The 22292-nt window shown below is 42.5% G+C and overlaps 2 protein-coding genes across 2 annotated transcripts; one reads left to right on the top strand and one right to left on the bottom strand.

Moving 5' to 3' along the window:
* Window positions 1–455: 455 nt before the first annotated feature.
* On the bottom strand, window positions 456–1795 carry LOC117900495. The gene is made up of 2 exons (XM_034810884.1): window positions 1364–1795; window positions 456–1295 (listed from the first exon to the last, which is right to left on the bottom strand). The coding sequence occupies exons 1-2, from the start codon at window positions 1512–1514 to the stop codon at window positions 1021–1023; spliced, it is 426 nt and encodes a 141-aa protein (XP_034666775.1). The 5' UTR covers window positions 1515–1795; the 3' UTR covers window positions 456–1020.
* Window positions 1796–2301: 506 nt separating this feature from the next.
* On the top strand, window positions 2302–5188 carry LOC117902035 (rab GDP dissociation inhibitor alpha). Its single transcript, XM_034813098.1, has 3 exons — window positions 2302–2799; window positions 4050–4525; window positions 4597–5188. The coding sequence occupies exons 1-3, from the start codon at window positions 2406–2408 to the stop codon at window positions 5056–5058; spliced, it is 1332 nt and encodes a 443-aa protein (XP_034668989.1). The 5' UTR covers window positions 2302–2405; the 3' UTR covers window positions 5059–5188.
* Window positions 5189–22292: the final 17104 nt, after the last annotated feature.

Genomic DNA, 22292 nt, shown 5'->3' on the forward strand with positions numbered 1-22292 from the left:
GAGTCAATTTGGCTTATTATAAATGCATCTTTTGATCGGAGTGTATACTTTATGACCTTATATTTGTTACGAACCTATTTGGTGTTGGGGCAAGGCCGGCTAGCCAGTCATCCCAGGGCTGAGTACTTCCCAAGCCCTCAGGTCGCACAGTATAATAACTGTTTGGACATCTCAAACAAATACCAAAAACAAAACGATAATTCAAAAAAAAAAGAACAGCGGACTTTACTCTACAATATAACCAACAACCATCTCTCCGACACAGACGTGGACAAGTACGAGGTGCCGATGGTCTCCCTCTGACGTACCCTACCTGAGATCCGACACAGAATGCCTCAAATCTCCTTTCCCATACTAAACACATTCATTCAAAAATTAACACATACATTCATATGTACATGTCTAGGTATCCCTACACTAAATTTTGGTGGCGCGTCCGCCTTTCCCGCCTCCTCAACTTAAATTATTGGCTGGAAATTTATAGGTTTATGAGAAAATATTTGAACTCATTGTCGTGGTTAAACTCATTCTCTCCCCAAAAGTATACAATATACCGTGAATAAGAGGGATAGGCATTTCCTAACTAATACCATGTGAGGCACGTTGTGGTCGTTTGTTTTTTGAACATTGTTAAGTTTACTTCTATATTGATCTACTAGTAAAATCGTCTTCAGTTTAATCATTAACCTGAGCCAACTGACGGATGCAAAGGTCCAGCACCAATTCCTGACCCACGAGACAGAGATTTCCCTATGCGGAATTCACCGCCTCCATTTGGCAGGCCACTGTACCTATTTCACGTTCTCGCTTCCATCCAACTGTATGGGGGGCTGGGCCAGCTCCATTTAAATGGTATTCGTGCGAAACTCGCCCGGAATCAGGGACATGTGATCAGTGTTTGCAGGGCTCTGAAGCGGCTGGACATGATACCCAGGGCATTGGCGACCACGCGATGGGCACGGTTCAGGCGGTAGTTGAAGATTTTCTTTTCAATTGTCGAGGGCATCTCGAGCTGCTTCATCAGCCAGGGTTGCTCTTGGCGAGGCTCATGTGGGCCAGAGCAACGTGTGGTAGTTCCTCTTCCATGTCTAGCAGCCGCTTCTCATGCAGATTGCTCTCCAAGCCGTTGTACAGCAAGCTCTCGGTAAAGGCATCCGTCGTCCCTCCTGTGCTGCTGGCATAGACGTACAGAAATCTGTGCTGGGCATCGACCAGGGCCAGCATAATGAACTGCCTGTAGTTGGTGTAGATGGCATCCGTGTCCGTCTTCAAGCGGAAGGCAATGTGATGACTGTCTGCAACAAATGACAAAGCAACCCGTTGAGCTGAAATTACCTTTGTGGGGGAGGAAGAACAATTTTACCAAGAGATACCAGGCAGTGGGGAAATTGCCAGAGCTGTTCAAATTCCTTGGCTAAGCTCAGCCAGTTCTCCCATGTTTGTGGCGCCTGTAGACAGGTTGCCTTTAGCTCCTTTACTTTCGCCATGATGACCTCTTCCACAACATATCTCATGGACGGCTTGGGCACTTGCTAGACGCCGGCAGGTGTGCTCCGCAATTGCTTGAGAAGTTTGCCAAATGTCGACAGGGACATGCCGTGCAAGGCGAGAAATGATTACTGTAAGTACACGCCACTGGCACTGTCCTGATAGTTGCAGCTCCCTTGCGGCGGGTATGCTTCTTTCGTTGCTTGTCTCCAGCTTGGTCTTGTTCCTCTAGATCGGCGGCTATTTGGCCTATTTTGAGGACGTCGTGAATTAATTCTATCTCCCAAGCAGCAGCCATTGCAACTAGAGCGGAGAAGCAAGTATCGCAAATGTAAATATTGTGAAGAACATAACGCCAGCGAATGCAGCCCTGCAACCAGCAAACAAAAAACCTACATCGTCCAACTTTATTTTGTAATCAATCTAATAAAAGGGAGTCTTAAAAACTAGATAATCTTGTTTAAAATTGATCCATCAATCGCATAAAAATACATTTTCAACGCCAAGACCATTGGCTTGTTGGTAATATTAAGCCGAACCTTAAAATAGAGTAATATGATTCATGGACATGGTCAGAGAATGATTAACACTTTTTCGACCAAGGGGTATTTAAATACACATACGGAGAGCATCTCAGGTGTAAGAAATCGGTTTTGTTTGGTCCTAGAGTATTAGAATTCGCCTGTTTCAATAGACGGGGTACAAAGTGGGTTAAGCTTTTACTTTTCATCTCGGTATGTTTACGGTTTTTTCGACCACGACATGGTATATTTCGGTATATTTCCAAGGTATATTTTATCGATTGATCCGCGGTCACACTGGCTGAAACGCTGAAAAAGTGAAAAAAACGACGTCGCAAGTGAAAAAACCCGTGAAAAAGTCCTATTGTCCCGAAATAAACGCAAATCGAAGCGAAAATGAATGAGGAATACGACGCTATCGTCCTGGGCACCGGCCTCAAGGAGTGCATCCTGAGTGGCATGCTGTCCGTGTCCGGCAAAAAGGTGCTGCATATTGATCGGAACAAGTACTACGGGGGCGAGTCGGCCTCAATTACACCGCTGGAGGAGCTCTTCCAACGCTACGGTCTGGAGCCGCCGGGCGAAAGATTCGGGCGTGGCCGCGACTGGAATGTGGATCTGATCCCCAAGTTTCTGATGGCCAACGGGCAGCTGGTGAAGCTGCTCATACACACGGGCGTCACCCGTTATCTGGAGTTCAAGTCCATTGAGGGCAGCTACGTCTACAAGGGTGGAAAAATTGCCAAAGTTCCGGTGGATCAGAAGGAGGCTTTGGCATCCGATCTCATGGGTAAGAGTGCAATTTTTCTGCGTTTGAAAAAAATGTTTGTATGTATTGTGTGCAAAAAAAAATTGTACGTTTCCAGCTTTTACACAGCTGTCTGTCTGTGTGCGTGTGTGTGTATGTACTCGACTGTTATCTGGGCTCCACTTTGCCCGTTTCTTTGTCTCTCTCTCTCGCTCTTTCTTTCTCATTCTCTGGCTTTCACACTCACTCGCTGTAGCTGTCGTCGTATGTTGTTGGTGTTGCCGCTTTGCCCCCCTCTGGTTTGACTGTGACACGTATTTGCTTGGCCCTGCTACTAGTAAAAGCCCTGCTACCTGTGTTTGTGTGTAAAGAACATACGTTGTTTTCGTCTTTGTTTTAAAGATAATTTCTAACAAAATTCATAAGCTTGGCATTTGTTTATTTGACTTTTATTTAGCTTGTTTTCTGATTAGACACTTGTGTGTGTGGGTTCTTGTACTGGGCCTTGCCAGCTGTGCGTGTGTCTGGCAACCCTGTACGGTTGGCCCCTCGAATTTGGCCAAATTAACCGCTATGCTGATTCACTTCTAATCGCGTATCTCTCTCTCTGGCTCTCTCTTTCCCTCCCCTGCCAGGCTGTTTTCCACACGAATTTGGCTTTAATTTTGTTTTTCCTTGTTGCAGCAACCGAAATGCAATTAGTCTGCCTGCCCCACACGCTCTATTTATGATTAAGTTGTAAAATGTGTTGTTTGTAATAACGTTTTTAAGTAGTTATTTCGGCGCATTGAACCCTTTCACTTTACAGTGAATATTGGAGGAATGGAATGGCATTCGAAATATGTTGGCCCAAAGAAAATCCATTGTAGAATGGAAAATAATAATAAAAATGTGAATCATTCAAGAAGTACTCACACTTCACATTCTTGGTAACTTGGCTTCACTGTACCAGCATTACACATATGCGGTCTCTGACGTCATGGGGTGACGATGGTGGCCCATGCGACTGCTGGTTGTGGTTTCTCCTGCTGCTGTTGCTGCCGCCCCCTAAATTAGAGGTTTCAAATTATGGACAGTGCCCTGCAAAAGAAAATGCATGAGTGTGGGTCTGTTAGTGTGTGTGTGTGTGTGGCATGCAAATGGGAATGTAAATTGAAACCCTAAACCCCCCCAGGAAGGCTTGCCTGTCGTCCACGTCCTCCCCCGTGGCAAACTCGTAGATCCTGTTGCAAGTTTGCTGCTGACTAATCAGAGAATTGTATTTATTCCCTCCCCATCCCTACCCCATCTAGGTATGTTCGAGAAGCGTCGCTTCCGCAACTTCCTCATCTATGTGCAGGACTTCAGGGAGGAGGACCCAAAGACCTGGAAGGACTTTGACCCAACCAAGGCCAACATGCAGGGCCTGTACGACAAGTTTGGACTGGACAAGAACACGCAGGACTTCACCGGCCATGCCCTGGCTCTGTTCCGCGACGACGAGTATCTGAATGAGCCGGCGGTGAACACCATCCGACGCATCAAGCTGTACTCGGACTCGCTGGCGAGATACGGCAAGTCTCCCTATCTGTATCCCATGTACGGACTGGGTGAGCTGCCCCAGGGCTTTGCCCGCCTGTCGGCCATCTACGGCGGCACCTACATGCTGGACAAGCCCATCGATGAGATTGTCCTGGGCGAGGGTGGCAAGGTGGTGGGTGTGCGCTCCGGCGAGGAGGTGGCCAAGTGCAAGCAGGTCTACTGTGATCCCAGCTACGTGGTCGAGAAGGTGAGTAGAAATACTGCGATGTATCAATCGAATTCTAATCTGTTTTCCCTTTTTCTTTGTGGCGATGGCAGGTGCGCAAGCGTGGCAAGGTTATACGTTGCATTTGCATCCTGGATCATCCGGTGGCCAGCACCAAGGATGGCCTATCCACTCAAATCATCATTCCACAGAAGCAGGTCGGTCGCAAGTCCGACATTTACGTCTCGCTGGTCAGCTCCACCCACCAGGTGGCTGCCAAGGGCTGGTTCGTCGGCATGGTCTCGACCACCGTGGAGACCGAGAATCCCGAGGTGGAGATCAAGCCCGGTCTCGACTTGCTCGAGCCGATCGCACAAAAGTTTGTCACTATTTCGGACTACTTGGAGCCCATCGACGATGGTTCTCAGTCGCAGATCTTCATCTCGGAGTCGTATGATGCCACCACGCACTTTGAGACCACTTGTCTGGATGTGTTGAACATATTCAAGCGCGGCACTGGCGAGACATTCGACTTTTCCAAGATCAAGCACGAGCTGGGCGACGAGGAGCAGTAAGCGTGCAGAGCAGCAGATCAGATCAACAAAGAACAGGAGACGACGCCTCATCCCCCCCCATGGTTATGGTGCATATGGACACAGCTCAGCATCAGCCACAAACAATTTGCTAGACACGACGCCGAACGCTTCGAACATCATCCGAGAGGCGTTAACTCTAAAAAGAAAAAAACAAAATACCCAAGATAAAGAAATAAAAACCATACAAATAAAAACAAAAAAAAAACAACAAAAACAAAAAGAAACATTCAGAAATTGTATTACGAAAATGCTTTTCCATCGTGTGAAGAAACTTTTAGATGTGAACATAACGAATTGCTTGCTTGGCGCAATATTGGATATATAGTACATATATGTATGGCCTAGAAAATATATAATATATACCACCCCTATATAATATGAACAATACAGCGAGTATGCATACGAGTATATATAGTACTATATATACAAATGTATTGCAAAATTTAGTATGTGAATGTTTTTGGCAACTAAATGTGGAAATCCACGCAGAGTGCAGGAGGAATAGTCACGCGGTTTATGCTTGGAATTTAGTTGTACACGATAAGGATATACAGATATATACAGTAAGCACACATATTATTCGTACACCACCATCACCCTTGTTTGAACACCTATAACTTGGCGTACGGTCAACGTAAATCGAAAAAGTTAATTTTGTATCAAAGATCAATATATCTACTATATGTTTATGAAAAAAGTTTTTAAATTTCTTCTATGGTATCCTTATAAAAATTAACTTAAGCAAAAAAGTCCTTTTTTTTCGCACATAAATTATTCGTACAGCCGTCCGATTCCTTAGGTAAAATTCAAATATTAAAGGTAACTTGTACAATGAAAATTTTTGTTTGCTATATTTAGTCTTTATGATAACTAAAAGCCCTAGAAACAATCTTTCCCCCAAGCTATTGATGCCCCATGAATTAATAGTGACCCCCTCCACAAGCAGTACCGGTTGCAATAGCTCCCTCGATGAAATGTTGGGCTTCCGTATTCTTTTTTACCAATTTTGCCACGCAGGCTTCATGAAACTCAAGTTTACTAACCGTAGTGAAAGTTTCAGCTAGTTTCAGTTTTAAATGAGCCAGATTTGATCCAAAAAATATTAAATTTTGTGTAATTTATTGGGATGGGTCAAGTTTAACTTCGAATTATGACCAAATGGAATGACACATGGATGCCAATTGTGACTCAAAATAAAGTTTAATTAACCCTTTTTCATATTTCCATTACATAAGACCATTCGTAAAGCTCCAGTTAAAAAACAACACAGGTGAAACAATAGGCACCCTCCAATGACCCATACGATTTTTTTCAAGATATGTTAAATTAATTTTCCGGAAGACTTTTGGAGAAACCCATGGCCAGATTCATTTCTAGAGAATGAGAATGACTAGAGAGTCCATCTAAGACAGATTTTTGATTTGTTGGCCTTGCGAAAGTTCATTTAGCCCATGATGAGAAAATGGTGGTCCCTGCTGTATGGCATTTCGGAGGGTGCCTATTGTTTCACCTGTGTTGTTTTTTAACTGGAGCTTTACGAATGGTCTTATGTAATGGAAATATGAAAAAGGGTTAATTAAACTTTATTTTGAGTCACAATTGGCATCCATGTGTCATTCCATTTGGTCATAATTCGAAGTTAAACTTGACCCATCCCAATAAATTACACAAAATTTAATATTTTTTGGATCAAATCTGGCTCATTTAAAACTGAAACTAGCTGAAACTTTCACTACGGTTAGTAAACTTGAGTTTCATGAAGCCTGCGTGGCAAAATTGGTAAAAAAGAATACGGAAGCCCAACATTTCATCGAGGGAGCTATTGCAACCGGTACTGCTTGTGGAGGGGGTCACTATTAATTCATGGGGCATCAATAGCTTGGGGGAAAGATTGTTTCTAGGGCTTTTAGTTATCATAAAGACTAAATATAGCAAACAAAAATTTTCATTGTACAAGTTACCTTTAATATTTGAATTTTACCTAAGGAATCGGACGGCTGTACGAATAATTTATGTGCGAAAAAAAAGGACTTTTTTGCTTAAGTTAATTTTTATAAGGATACCATAGAAGAAATTTAAAAACTTTTTTCATAAACATATAGTAGATATATTGATCTTTGATACAAAATTAACTTTTTCGATTTACGTTGACCGTACGCCAAGTTATAGGTGTTCAAACAGGGGTGATGGTGGTGTACGAATAATATGTGTGCTTACTGTATATATCTAATATATATGTTGTGTGACACCCATATATACATACATACCAACTACATACATGCAAATATATATTGTCTATGTATATGGCCCTCAATAGTCTGCTTGGTTCTGTTCTGATTTTGTGATCGAAAAACCACACTCACACACACATGCATAATACAGCATTATTATAATAATAATTGTAATCCAAAAAGAAAAAAAACGAAAGCAAAAATTAAACTGAAAGTGAAATGAAGCGACGCGAAGGAAATCGATATTAAATGGATATGGAAAAGGCAAAGGAAAGGCAAGAACTGTTTATCCCAGAAATAGTATTTGCAAGCCAAACGAAAAGAATATAATCCCAAAAACACACACACATACACACAACCCCAGACAGATGGTCAATGGTCTAGAGAACTATGGTATTCCGCATTTTCAGAATTTACATTTTTAATAAAAAGTAAACAAACAACAAAAAAATGCACAATAATTATACAGCGAGACTTGGGACTTGGATTCGTCAAGACATGACTCTATCTGATATTTTGGGATAATATTTTATATTTATTTTGCCATACATCAAAACGATGCTGTATTTGGCTGGGGTTCCTTACATATGTACATATGCACATATACTCGTACAGCTGTGAGCTACGAATGTCATTCAATACATTGTAATTGGCGGCTCATTGCCCGTTTTCAACTTTGCAGAGATTTTGCAGCTACTCTATTGGTGTACGACAGCCAATACCACTACCCTACAACATTTCTTTTTATTTACGTTTCGAACCAACCCGACTTTTTATGGTGGAATGAGGACTTTAAATTGTATTAAAGAATTATGGTTTGTTTTCTACGAAAGAACTTTTTTTTAGGAATTTTTAAAAACTTTAATTTTTTTACAAGTTTTTTTTAGAGTAAGCGACTTTCTTTTCACATAGCTAAAGTATCTAAAATCTGGCTGTAATAAACTTTGCCATTAAAAAAAAGGATATGAATGCATCTATAAAAGATACCCAAACATTTTGTGGTTTTAGCGTACCGTCTGGGAAATATTAAGCTTCCAAATCGATACAATTTTAATCTTTGTGCTGTATTTGACTTTAAAAACTCAGGAAAAGTGGAAAAAATTCCTTTCTTTTTTTTTTGTATAGGTGAATTAATTCAGAGTCGTTCAATGTAATGCTCATTAAAATCTACGGTAAGACGGCGGATCTAAAATTGGGCAATAAGAGTGGGTGTGGTTTGGAGCGGAAAAATGGTGTCGGTTAGTGTAAGTGCTGTAAGGAGCACTTTTGTTAACGCAAAAAATTGTGGAACGACATTGTGGAAACCTTATCTTTTGGATTTTGATTGTTGAAAACGGGCCGATCTGGTGAGTCTCGAGACCCGTAAGGGAATGGATGCAGTGGATGCCCATCCATCTATTAACGGAGCGGATCTTCAATTCTGGACTTCAGGCACTGACATGGGAGTGATGGGCAAGCATGTCTGGTTCTCGGTATTCCGGGGAGGTGTAAAGAGCCCTGGCTTAAACGATTTTTCCTGCAACAATGTTATCCTACATATTGGTAAAGATAACTCCTACTCCAAAGACAGTGTCTTTCGTTATTTGGTACAATAGAAATTATTTTTCTGTGCGAATTGAAATAATGTGTTTCGATTTCTGAATGCATTCTAAAAACTATTTGCCTAAAATTTGAGTGGTAACTTACGTTTGAATCCAAACGGAACTAGTTCCAGGAACTTTTTTCTTTTTCAGAATTAGTTCTGAGCGGTAATCCATTGTTTTTGGTTCCAGTCGCAAAGATGAACTGAGTGTTGTACCGTTCAGCTTTAAAGCCGTTGAATTTGAAGAGGAAGATGAGAATAATTCATTGGATTTTTATATTAAAGAGTAATTTATGCCAATTTGAGTCTCCCCTAAAAGAAAGCATAACAAATAGTTTAAAAAATAGTTCCTTTTAAATACAAACAGAATATTATTGCAAATTGTAATAATGAGTTGAACTGCCAATGTGGAACTGCCACAGGCGTTTAGATACCCAACCCATTTCTGGTTGCATTTGAATCACGTAGCCATAAAGGTTATAGTTATGGCCAGGAGTCGGTCCAATCCGCTCCTCTCTTTCTGTGCTTTGTGTGACACAATTACGAATTCCGCCGCAGCAAGTGTTTGGCATGCATTTGAAATTCTTTGCCCTGCGCACCCCCACCCCCTTCCCGCACCACAAACCATGGCAAGTGGGAAATTCTTATTGAATTGCATGTGGCATGCCACACGAGACTGTGACTGTGACTGGACTGGAGCAGGGACTCCACGCCTTGCCTCTCCTCTTCCCTCCAATATGTGCAGAATGCTGAGAATGCTGCTCCCTTTTCCTGTTAGTTTTAATGCTGTCGCTGACAGTTTTTTTTTCTTTTTGCCCTATGCCCTCCCATTACTTGACTTTCCTTCTGTTTGGGCCCCGACCTGTCCAGGAAAATGCCGCCAGCATTTTTCCAATTTCCGCATTCAAGCAAAAGGCAAAAGCCCAAAGAAATTTTCACATTCTTTTGCAGCGGCAGCGGCAGCGGCCACAAGTGTTTTCAGATATTCAAAGGCTGTTCAAGAGCATTCTCTGAGCAAAGTGTGGGGGCGGAGAAAATAAATAGAAGTTTATGGAACGAGTCTTTAAATATTTTCACAATTAAAGAGCGTTTTTCTGTTGTGATTTTTTGCTTTTGTTTGCAACAAATTGTGCATTATGTTTATCCCATGTTGCTGGCACAATTTACCATCTGCAACTGTCTCATTGACGTTGATTATGCCATGCTCCATTGGCCCCTAAGCATGGGCTTTTCCTCTCTCTCTCTCTCTCGATGACGCTATTTCTCTGGATGATGATGACGCTGACGATGATGCGGCCAAAACACGTCGCGCCCAAAAGCTGGTCTGGGCAAGAGTCTTTCAGTCGCTCTTGGTTGCGTTTCGGTTGGATTTTGCTTTTATTGTTTTGTTTTCGCGGCTCGACAAAAGAACAGAAAAAATGCCGTGCAGAGCGAGAGAGAGAAAAAAATGTGTAACTGGGCAAATTGAAGTCAAAACTTTGGCGCTCAGCGCAGCATGCAAGTCACATACAGCAGCTGGTGGCAGTGTGGCAGCAGCGGGGAAGCAGCAGCAGGGCAGCCACTATAGGAGTCGGGTGTTGGCGTAGATGGAGCGATGGCAGCAGCCTCTGGCAGCCATGACTAAGCGGACTCTTCCTGTGTCTGTGTGTGTCGACTGCCTGTCTCTTGTTGTTTGGGGCATGGTCAGGCTAACGAGGCAGGGCAAGCCATCTCTGCTTCTGGAAACCGCAGATACAGATACAGACACAGATACACACACAGCCAACAACAATATGGGGGCCTTGGGGCTCGTTTGACGTTGCCTGCTTCTCGGCCATCATTTGGACATTGGACATTGGCGGCTTATGGACATTGTCCACGTTGCAGGGTGCAAAATTGACGCAGTGGACAGGCTAACACACACACACACACCGCACACACACATACAAGCAAGCGCATTAGGCCAAACTGAATCCAAAGTCTTGAGCATTCCTTAAAGCGTAATTTGATTAATTATACAAGTTATATAATGCATGCGACACGTTGTCGTTGTCGTTGACTCCTACGCCATAGAGGATGCTTATGGCATCATAATCATCAGAGATGACAACAGCAACAACAACAAGAAAGGACGGAAAGCTTTGTGCACTGAGAGAAAGTTATGATGTTTAGGGGAAGTTGTGAGTGGAATTTTGCTGCAATCAAATGCTTTCCGTTTCAGCTCTAATTTTTCCTAAATTTATTATTCGTCATCATTCTTTTCTTATCATTTCTCTCAGTGCTGTGCACTCTCTTTGCCCTTCTTTTCGTATGCTTGCACTTATTATGCTCTTTGTCGTTTTCATTATTTCCATTGTCAACAACTTCATTATCGTTTGTGCGACACTGTGCAACATCAGTGCCCCTCCTGCACATTGTTTCCCACTCACTCTCACTCTCCCTCTTTTCTCTTCCGCCCCCTCTCCACTGTCAAGAGAGACAAGCAAATTTAAATCAATTAAGTAATCTTATTGCCACTGATGTTGCCGCTGATGCTCTGAAGATGCTCTTAGGGGCACATTCGCACTCAAACTTATGCACCCACACAAACAAAAACACACAGCAGGCAGCCACACAAAGTCAAACACACTTTTTATTGTGCACTCTAGAGAAAGGGTATAATCTTTTTTGTACATTTTGGCAGAGGCAGGAAGGCTATGGAAAATGGAAATTCTATTACAAGTGAAGCTCGTAAGAGAATCCCTTCAAATAGGATAACTATGGACATTCATATTTCTACTATATTTATTTATACCGACTCTATCTCATTCATAAAAATAAATAATTTAATGGCGAAAAATCGCTTGAAAGTCTCTGACTTTTTGCTATTTAGGGCATGTAAATCTTCGACTTGCACTGCCAGGCTTTCCCTTACCCATTCCCTTCTTTTTCTGTTTGTATGTCAAGCATTATAACTGTGGCAATTCCTTCTCATACGTACATATACATACATATGTATGTATGTACAATGTTACTGCGTATGTGTGTGGAGTGTGTGTTGTTGGCCTGGTGAAACTTTTGCTGTGTTGCATATTTTGTGCAGATTAATTAAATTGCCGGCACGAAGCCGGTAACCAGCGGCTTGGCGTCAGGCGGGGGAAGTGCTAGGGGCAAGTGGCAAGGGGGGCAGGGTAGTAGTTGAGAGTGGCAAAGCCGTGTTGAGCCTTTCATGGCACTGTTTGCCCCAAAAGTGAAGTGCATTATTAAATGTTATTTCCCAAACATGTGATGGGCGGCAAAAAAACTAAAAAGTAAATACTAGAATAAAACGAAAACAAGGATAATTTTTTCGGAAATTAGTGGAAGAATAAAAACGAACCAAAACAAATTTATAAATAGAAATATTGTTAGTGAAACAGTTTCATGGCAAGCAGATTATTTAGTTTCATGGCAGCCAGCTTGAAGAGTGTCATAACAGTTGCATAGAAGGCTGTTTTGATTTCTCGGCCTGCATTTCATGTTAAAGAATCAACAGAGCTAACAAAGATGACTAACAGTGAGAGCTAACAGCGAGAGCTAGGAGAGAACTCTATTAAATGCAAATGGTAACAGACTTGACTCCTCCGCAGTCAACAGATGCTGTTAGCTAGCAGGCTAGCCCCAACAAAAGGGGAAGATGTTCTCTTAAATGTTAACACACATTTCCAGAGAGAGTCTCCCTGTCGGGGGACTAACATCTGCTAACCAACAGCGAGGACTAACAGTCAACAGCGAGCACAAACACTCAACAGCCGGGACTAACAGTCACCAAACAAACCATTAAAATTGGCTACAAATTTATTCCTTCCTTCCTGTTACCTTCCTGTCTGGGCATGGGGTCATAGATAAAACTTTAACCATCGGAAAGCGCTTAAGCAGATCTGTGCAAACACGAAATTTCTCTCTTAATTATAGTAGACAATTGATTACCGTATAATTATGAGCGCCCCCGAGGATACCCTGGACAAATTGCCATATCAAATGCTCGGGACACACTGACGGCGCCCTTTTGGTCCCCATCGGCATTCTGTTAGCAATTAAATGTGTTCACTTGACGAAGCAATTTGCCATTCACAGCAGCCAAAGGCGACGCCGCTTGCAAAAGGTTGCCGCTTGCCAGTGGCCGCTGCCACCAACAATGACACTCAAGTCTTGGCCAACTTTTCAGATGGCCAACAATGAGCAGGCAGCCGCATAACTAACTGGAAGGTGCTCTGCTGTAAAAGTAAACCAAATGAAAGCATAGCCTTGGGGTTTCCAGCACTCGTAATTATAAAGTAAAATTATTATTCTGTGGTTTTTCTTAAAGGAAATCTGCTCGGGGGAAAGGCATCCGAAAAACTTCGATCCGATCTAAAAGATTACTCATCTGTTTGTTATGCTTGCTCCCCTCATCTATCTACAAATCTGGCATCATCATACGACATTCAGCAGCATTCAGCTTTATGGTCTAATATTTATCTTACTTTACCCAATTCTCAATGTGTTTCTTCTCATTCCGTGTTAGCCAGCTTGTTTACACAGCGTCTATCCTTGGCTAACACAAACAGACACACACACACACACACACACACACACAGGCACACAGGACTTGCAGCTCCATTGCCTTACTTGGCGTGGCATTTAAGTGCCATATAAATTCATTTTCACACACAGGAGCAGCGGGAGTGGCAGTCGTAGTCGTCTGCCTCGCACCTAGTTTTTATGCAGTTTCCCTGGCAGTTTCCGCTGCGAATGCATTTCCATGGCTAGCCAGCCAGCCCCACATAAGTATCCAATAATTTCCAATGGCTTAGGCAGCGCAATTGTTGCTTTTCCTCGCTCGCCTTTCCTTGAGTTATGTGCCCCGGCGGCAGACGTACTCTGCGACACTCTGTAAATTATACCAGAGAACGGACACACAATAATCGTACAATGGGACGCTTAATTGCTATAGCACCGATGCCGTTTCCGATGCCACCGGTCCGATAAAACCCAGAGAGAAGCACCCGAAATACGAGTGAGAAAATGTGGCACCAGAAAAACCCCCTCGAATTGAAGCCAAAAGGGGGGCCAGCAGATATTTTTTTATGCTAAGCCAGGACCAAGTCTGCTGCTCACCTCTCGGGCCCTTTCCCGAGAGCTGCAAAACTGCAGCTGTGTTTACCTTGAAATTTTTGGTTTTCAATAATATTTGGCTGGGGATTTGCGGGGAGTTTCGGGGTGTATATGAGTGTGTGTGTGTGTGGTTGTGCTTGTCTACATGTCTTTTGCAAAAATAGCAAATGCATAAATGTGGTTACGCAGCGGAAAAGAGATGGCAAACAGAACAGCAGAGAGCACAGGAGTGCCGGGAGGTGTGGGTGAAAGTTCAGCGGCGTTAGCGCTATCTCTGCAGCGACAGCCATATTTACCTGCCAACTGAAAGAAAGAAAGGAACGAATATACATATATGTACATATGTACATATATGTATGTAAACCTATATACATGTGTGCATGTGGCTGATAGCTACTTGAGTTCAATCGTAGAACATTTCTTGCATTTGTTTGGAGCGTGTGTGGTGATTGAGGAGCTTGAGAAGGGGTGACGAATGAGTGGAAGAGCTGAATGCTTTGCCAGTGGAAGAAACCTTTAAAGGTGGCTTCAAAGTTACTTTTTGTCTAAGAAATCCTTTTATATTTTGTATCCTTTTGTGCTTCTGTGCTATGTACGCGTCTTGCCCGCTTCGTGTCTCTGGCCAACCGAACACTGTGGACCAACTGCCACACACGCATCTCTGCCACATGTCTGCTCTTGCTCCTGCCACAGCCAGCGCCAGCCTCCGGTTAGGCCATGTGCCGCCGACTCGATGGTCTTCCAATTAGCGGTTTTTGGGTGCAAGCTGCTTGCAGCTGTTTTCCCACACTCTCTCTCACGCATCGCCCACGCTCCCATCTCTCCTGCTGCTGCTGCTGCTGCTGCTGCTGCTGCTGCGTTTGCTCCGCTTATCGCTTTGGCCTTGTCCATTGTAGTTTGTGTTGCCTTTGGCCTGTTGGCTGTATGGCTATCCTACGATCCCAGCCACCTACTGCCAAAATGCCACATTAGCTGTCCCAGTTCCAATCCCCAGTCCCTGTCCCTCGTACTCTACTGCTCTGCTACATGCCACTCGCAGGCTGCCACTTGCCTCCTGATGCGCTCAAGGCAAACTCTTCTCACATTTCTGCTATCTTTAAACCCCTCCCACGCCCCCGCCTCACTCTTAACTTGCAGTTGGAGTTTTTGAGCGTGTGTTTCAGCTATTTTTATACGATTTGCTATTTTTTCCGGATTTTTGTTTGCCATTGTTGCAGGCTCCTGGCCCCCTGGCCCCTTTCCCTAGTTTCACCTTTTTTTGTTCGCATAAAACTGACGCCAAATTTCTTTGGCGTCAACCAATGCACAGTACACCCACACAGATAGACAGTACACCCACACACAGATAGACACACAGAACGGCAGCAGCAACAACAACAAAAATTTGTTGGTTTAGTTGGGTTTTCCCTGACTTTTCGCGCTGCGTTTTTCCCCGCCGTTCGATTTTCCAGGTTGCCCGTGTGGCTGTGGCTGTGGGTGGATGTAAAAAAATATCAAAAAATAATAAATGCGTTGCACCCTCCACCCTCCCGTGCATATGTACATATGTACATATGTAGGAGTGTGCCAGTTTAGCTGGCAACTTCTTTAGCTACGCCCTCAGACCCACTGCCGTGCTTCATGCCTCATGCCACATTCCCAACTTTCCCCCATCCACCTGCAAACGGCAACAAAAAGTTTTACGTTCATGCATATTGGTAATTTATTAGCATAAAATGCCAGCAACGCGTAAATAATGCACAAACATTTTGTTGTTTTTGCAAAGAACATTCTGCTAACATTTTGCTAACCCGCTCCCACGGGTATTCATCGCCCCGCCCAGCATTTGATTGCACATTCGAATGCACTGCAATTAAAATAAGGAAAATATATGGCCTTGACATAGGATTTAAATTGCTTCAGAAAATAATCGAAAGAGTAAATTATGAGTCTTGGTTAACTACTTTTTAAATTAATGCTTAATTATAGTACATTTTAGTGGGAATACTTTACGAAAAACCCATAAAAACTAGCTGCATTGTAGAACATTTTAGTACTTATATTTAAATAAATATTGAAAGAATTTATGAGCACTTTATTATAGAAAAATCAATACACAATTTTGTATTTTGACTTTTTCGTTTCAAAAATTATAGAAAATAAAATAATATAAATTACGGTAGCCAACCTAAAAGAAAATTGATTCCTTATCAGATGAAAATAATTTTGTATACTACAAAATTCTGTTGAACAGCTCTGAAAACAGCAGTAGAGGGAAACTTGATTGCAGTGCCAACACGCAAGCCTAGCTCATTACATGTGCATCTAAAATATATCAAAAATATTTACCGATCAGTAAAAAAGAATTGCTTTTAGGTATCAAAAGGTAGCCCCTATTTGTGTCAGTGCATCCACATACTTATGTACATATGTTCATAGCTATATACATATTTTTATTGGGTTTTCTGAGCGTGAAATTCATTTCCGCTACATTTCTACGTCGCTCACATGTCACCGGACCAGAACTAGCAGCAGGAACCAGGACGAAAAGTGGAATCAAGAGCAGCAGGAGGGGCAGCAGATGGAGTATAACTAGCAGAGGAGCATCGGCAGAACCACGACCAGGTCAAGGAAGTTGAAGAGTCTTGCTTCATCCGCTTTTCTTTTCAACACACTCACTTTTCCTTACCCTCTCCACCAGACCCACTTCCCCCCTCACATTTCGTTGAAATGTTAAGTTCAATATTTCCGTTAAAAGTGCGACATGCGTCTTGGAGTCTTGTCGGCACTGGTATTTGGGGGCTGGTCTTGGCGTTCGTTCAGGTCGAGTGATTTCCGTTCGCCATTGACACATCTGACAGATGACAAGTTTGTTTTTCTGCTGCAACGACATTCTTGGGGGCTAAACTTGCTGTTCCGTTTCATTTTAGTTCTTGTTTTGGCATAACGCTGCAGACTTTTCAGTTATTATATTTGTGTGAGATTTTAATGGGGAACATCAAAGAAGACTTCGATGTGGCCATAAAGGAAGAGTAGAAAGACATTCCTCTAATGTACATATGTACATATATCCATTTCCTAATGCTAGAGAAATCTACCCGTAAGAATCCTCACAAGTCCTGCCACAAATTGAGGTCACGAGTCATTCATTAGACGCTGCTCAAAAGATAGCTCAAAAGTTAGCCAAGTTTTTGGCTGCCACGAATATGTGGCAAGACAATGGCAGGGCATGTACTCTATGTTGTTGGCCAAAAGAAAATAAGTAACCAAACAAAATGCAGTGACCCGTTTTCATTGTTAATCAGACAAATGACTGAGGAACGGAACGAGCTGCGAGACGACCTTAATTTGTTGGCAGTTTGGCGTGTACCTTTGGGCCATAAATAATTAGCCATTTTGGGCTTGTGACACACTTAACATTGGTGCAACATTTGCATGTGCACAAACAGGGAAAGGGAGAGGGGTGCGGAGTATTGCGGTGCCAAATACATAGCCTACTTAATGGCGCCCAAATGTACGTTAAATTGTTCGCCCGGTTTTGTCGGAATTGTTTTAATTGAAATGGAAAACGCGTAAATTAAAGTGAAATGCCGTTGCGTTTGTTTTTCTATTTGCATTCAATTTCACTTGGCAACAAAAACACACACACAGCTGCACACAAACACACACACAGATGCAGAGATACACGGATACAAATTGCAATGGACAGTAAAATGGACACAAAGGCATAGGGACACAGGCAGACCCATTGGGATGGGGTTTTCTCACTCTCACTCTCCCTCTCTGTTTCTCTCTCTGTCTCCCACTGAGCAAAGTGTTTATTAACTTTGGCTGTTTGATCCACTTTGCGAATGGCAGCAGTTGCAGTAGCATTGCCCCCTGCTGCCTCCTATTACTCCTCCTATTCCTATTCCTATTCCTACTCCTGCTCCCAGTCCTACTGCTGCACCCCCCTCCGCCTCCTGTTTCAAGGATATTTGCCATGTGGTGGCAGCCACACACAAAAAGTGCTGCAAACAGTGGAACGGCAGCAAACGCAGGAGGATGAGGAGCAAAAGAACAGTCACAAAACGAATGAATGAATGAGTGAATGAATGCATGAAGCTGCAGACAGCAGATGGAAACGAAGAGGAAGGGTTAGAGGCAGGGTTAGGGGTAGGGTTAAAGGCAGGGAGTACAGAGTCCAAAAGTGTACGTACCCTCCACAGCAGAGAGCAGAGCGGATAATTCAAATGTAATTTACAAAAGCACTCGTTTGATTTGTTACTTGTGCTCCGTGCAACACCCAGAGCCCAGCTCCAGTTACCTCCAGTCCCCCCCTCTTCACCCGCACATCACGAAGCTCCATTCTGCATTCTGACTGAGAATTAAAAGAGGAGTCCGGGCAGGACGGTGTCTGCTGGTGGTTCAGTAAATTAGTTGACGCTGGCAGGGGCTGCAGCGACTGGCTAACAAGCACAAAAACCCAAAAACCAATAGAAAAAAAATAGAGGGGAAAAAGTGCTCTTTCTTGGGCAGATGAAACTTGGAATACCCTAGGGGTAAGTTGTATTCATTTGGGGCTTATAAAAGTGGGGCCACAAAGCACTGAAGTGTGTAAGAAATTTACTTCCTTAATTCGAGATTTTTAAGAGAATTTCTACGGGAAAGAATAATTTTAAAGATTTCAAAGAAATATTTTTAAAGAATGTTTCTAAGGATTCTTTATAAAGAATTGTTCGGAGCAGCAGCATATACATAATTATTAAGATCAGCTCGCCTTGCTTATATGTGTCCTCTCTTTAAAATCTCTTATACTAGTTTGCCATTGTCGCGCTCATCGCTCCCTCTTACAGTGCATAGAAGAGCACGCATATGCATGCACCCTTCGTACTGCTTATATTGCAGTGCTTTGACCTCTTCTTTGTCCCAGTCTAAAATATTGTCGATCGAGCTCTAAATTATTGTGAAGTTTAATGCACCGAATCGTAGTGCACGGCCACGCCCCTATAAATTGTATAAATTCGTCGAATAATAAACAAAATATATAAAAACTAAAACGGAGAATAATTTGTCGTAAATGTGGAGTCAGAGTTGCCGAAAAAGATCGGCAGCTTCCAACAAGAATGTTTTTGAAAAACATCTTTTATAGAATATTTATAGACCCTCAAGGACTAGTCAAATAATTGTTAAGAGAGCTCTAAGGACCTAATATTTTATCATACATTTCGAGTTAGGGTATCAGGATCCTTCATCGCCGTCTATTTACTCTACTTATTCTCTCCCCACCGTCATGCAATTTCAGTGCACAAACAAATACTTTGCCCGAGCAGAGCAAATTGAGTCCATCTTTGGCTTTCTGCTATTATTTGAATTGAATTATCTAACTAATTGGATCGGGGCTTGGGTCGAGTCGAGTCGAGTCGGTGGAGGAGGCAATGGCTATGGCGATGGCGTCTAGCTAACACCAAAAGTCAACTAATTAGGCGCACACAAATTATAACAACATTTATGCCAGCCATCTAGATGCGGAGATTATGAATAACTAAAGGCGGAGAGGCAAAGTGGCAGTGGCAGAGAGGCAGACACGCTCCCCTTTAATTGCCATTAGATTAAATTAATGCAAAGACAAATGTATGTAGATAGTATATCAATCGAGAGTTTAACTAGTTTTAGTTTTGCGGGGCCCATTATTGTTAAAGTTTTGGATAAGCCTTCTGGCCAAGAAACACGTACAAGAAATTAACTTAATTCGTAGTATTGGCAGTGGAAGAAGTAGGAACAAAACCAAAGTTAACCCAAATAAATGTGGAGCCTTTAATAGCCTAAAAGCCTAACACCATGCAATAAAAAAACATTGTACCATCAACAGGCGAGTTAATGATGCACCAAGATCACAATCGAAATTTCCTGGAAACTGCTCCTTGTTTCATATAATTTTCTCAGGTTGCTTGCTTGTTGAGTCAATACTTAAATATTTAGCCTACAGTCAACACAGGCAAAATGTATCGAATATGCACTGGTGTATTGGCCCTATTGTGCTTGTTTTCTCTAACTGGAGGATATCAAATAATATCCAATGTTATGGACGTTAAAAATTAACACAAAATCTTGTAGCTTCCTTGTTAAGATCGGCAATGGCTGCTATGGAAGAACTCCGACGAATGGCAGCGGAATTAATCTCATTCAAGACCATAGAGGAATGGCATTTGATGAATCACTATGCGCTTAAAAATAATATCTATTTCAAAAACCTCTGGCAACGATTTGGCAATTGAGGGTAAACACATTTGGCAAGCAACTGGAGAACCTGTGAACCTGAACATCTGGTATTCGGGGGAGCCAAATAATTATAATAACGAAGAAGAGCTCTGCGACGAATTGGGATAAAGAGGGAACATCACATATTACAATGCGTTGGAAATGTAGTCGCTACATTTGCGAGGCTCCTCAGCCAAAGACAGCCACGTTAATTGGATGGCAACACTTTATATGTTACAAATTTATTCCTTTAAGGAAATATTTAAAATACAAATTTATTGAAATATATATAAAAATTCCTTGGAAACATTTCTTACGTAATTTCGCAAAGCATCCAGAGCAACATTTATCCCTCGGCTAAATGAAAAATCTCTCATTTAAATAAAGAAAATTCATTTTAGAACATTTCGCAAGTATTTGATTGACTTTCCATCGTATTCCTTTTCAGTAAATCGGCTACTGCATAAACATATTCAAAGTCAATTTCGGAAGCATGAACTTTCTGACAAATTGCCATATTTGTGTGTAGTCATAAAATTGGACGGCACAATGGGAGGGCGGAGACGTGGAAGTAGACGTAGACGCAGACGAGGGAAATGTGATTCATTTGGCATTTATTTAAATTTTTGCCACAATTTGCAGGCTAATTTCATTGCCACATACTGACTGTTCGGCAGGACTGTGGCAGGGGCAGGGGCAGGGGAATTTGTTGTGTGGAAAGTTGGGCCAGGGCAGGATAAGTGTGGGAGTGTGGGCCATCGATTGTTATATGTCTGACAGCGACAAATGTCGAGAGTGTCACAATGTCAAATCACCAAACAAAAAAGCGCAAATAATTTGCTTTATTTGCATTTGACATTCACAGTATCGAGTCGGGGCCGGGCCACTAAAATATGCTATCAAAATGTTTGCCAATTGCTCTCTCTGTCTGCCTCTTGGCAGAAAAGCAAAAGTGACACACACACACACACACACAGTCCTGACCCGCCCCTCACATATGGTTGTCCAACGACAAAAGCGGGACAAATTACATTGGGCGAATATTCCACTATTTCTATCTATTTTTTGTTGTGCAATTTTAATCCACTTTTCAAAATTTATTATGCAGAAACGTTCAAAAATGTTCCCATCAAACTTTGCCGTCTAAAAAAAGAGTCCTTTTTGGGTGCTTTAAGCGAGGTACTCGAGGGGTGGTCTGTGCTAGCATATCCCTTCGCTGAAAGGAGTTTGGGACACAGGATATCCCCTAGCCTGTACTGCCATCTCAACCTTCTAACTGGTCCTGTGCCTATTTTTTGTTTGGTTTTCTTTTGTGTTGCGACAGACTCGTGCTGTCCACATGTTTTGGGTGGTCATAAATCTGCAATTACCAGTCATGCTGGCTGCGTTTTCGTCCTATCGGCAGCAGTTTGCGGCGCCGCTGATGCTGACAGAGAAATTCCTTGATGAATTGGGTTCCTCTTTTTGTTTTAGTGCTGAATGATTTTCGAATTAAATCGAAGCAGCAGCTTTAAAGTGCCACGGCCCCAATGTGACATCTAAATTATGCTTAGACTCTGTTTGCCTGCCTGCCTGCCTGCATGCCTGCAATTTGATTGGAGGCCAGTCCAGGGCCCAGGCGCGTACTGGAAAGTTATACAGTTAGTTTGCTGGACCCCCCCAAAAAATAAATAAACACAAAAACAGTTGGAAAGAAAAAAGAACTTGAAGTTGCAGTCAGTCAGTCTCTCTGCCATTTGCTGGGCTTTAGCCTGTCAGTGTCTTTTCCTTCGAATGGGCAGGGTTTTCTTTTCGGTTTCCTTTAGGTTTTGACTGTTGTTATCCTGTAGCTAAAGAGCAGTAGGGCATATAGCATACAGAGTGTAGGACATCATTTTGAGAGACAGGACCTGAGGGTTCTACAAGTGCCAGAATTTCTAGACATAGATGTTGGACTTTTATTTATTTTATCACATCCTACAGGGTAACTCATTAACGAGACTTTCTGCCTTGCCATTTTAGCCTGCCTCTTGTTTTTCATTCTATTTCTTTTTATACCCGGTACTCGAAGAGTAAATAGGGTATATTGTATTTGTGCGGATAACGGT

Source organism: Drosophila subobscura, chromosome U, assembly GCF_008121235.1.
Source record: "Drosophila subobscura isolate 14011-0131.10 chromosome U, UCBerk_Dsub_1.0, whole genome shotgun sequence".
NCBI lineage: Eukaryota > Metazoa > Arthropoda > Insecta > Diptera > Drosophilidae > Drosophila > Drosophila subobscura.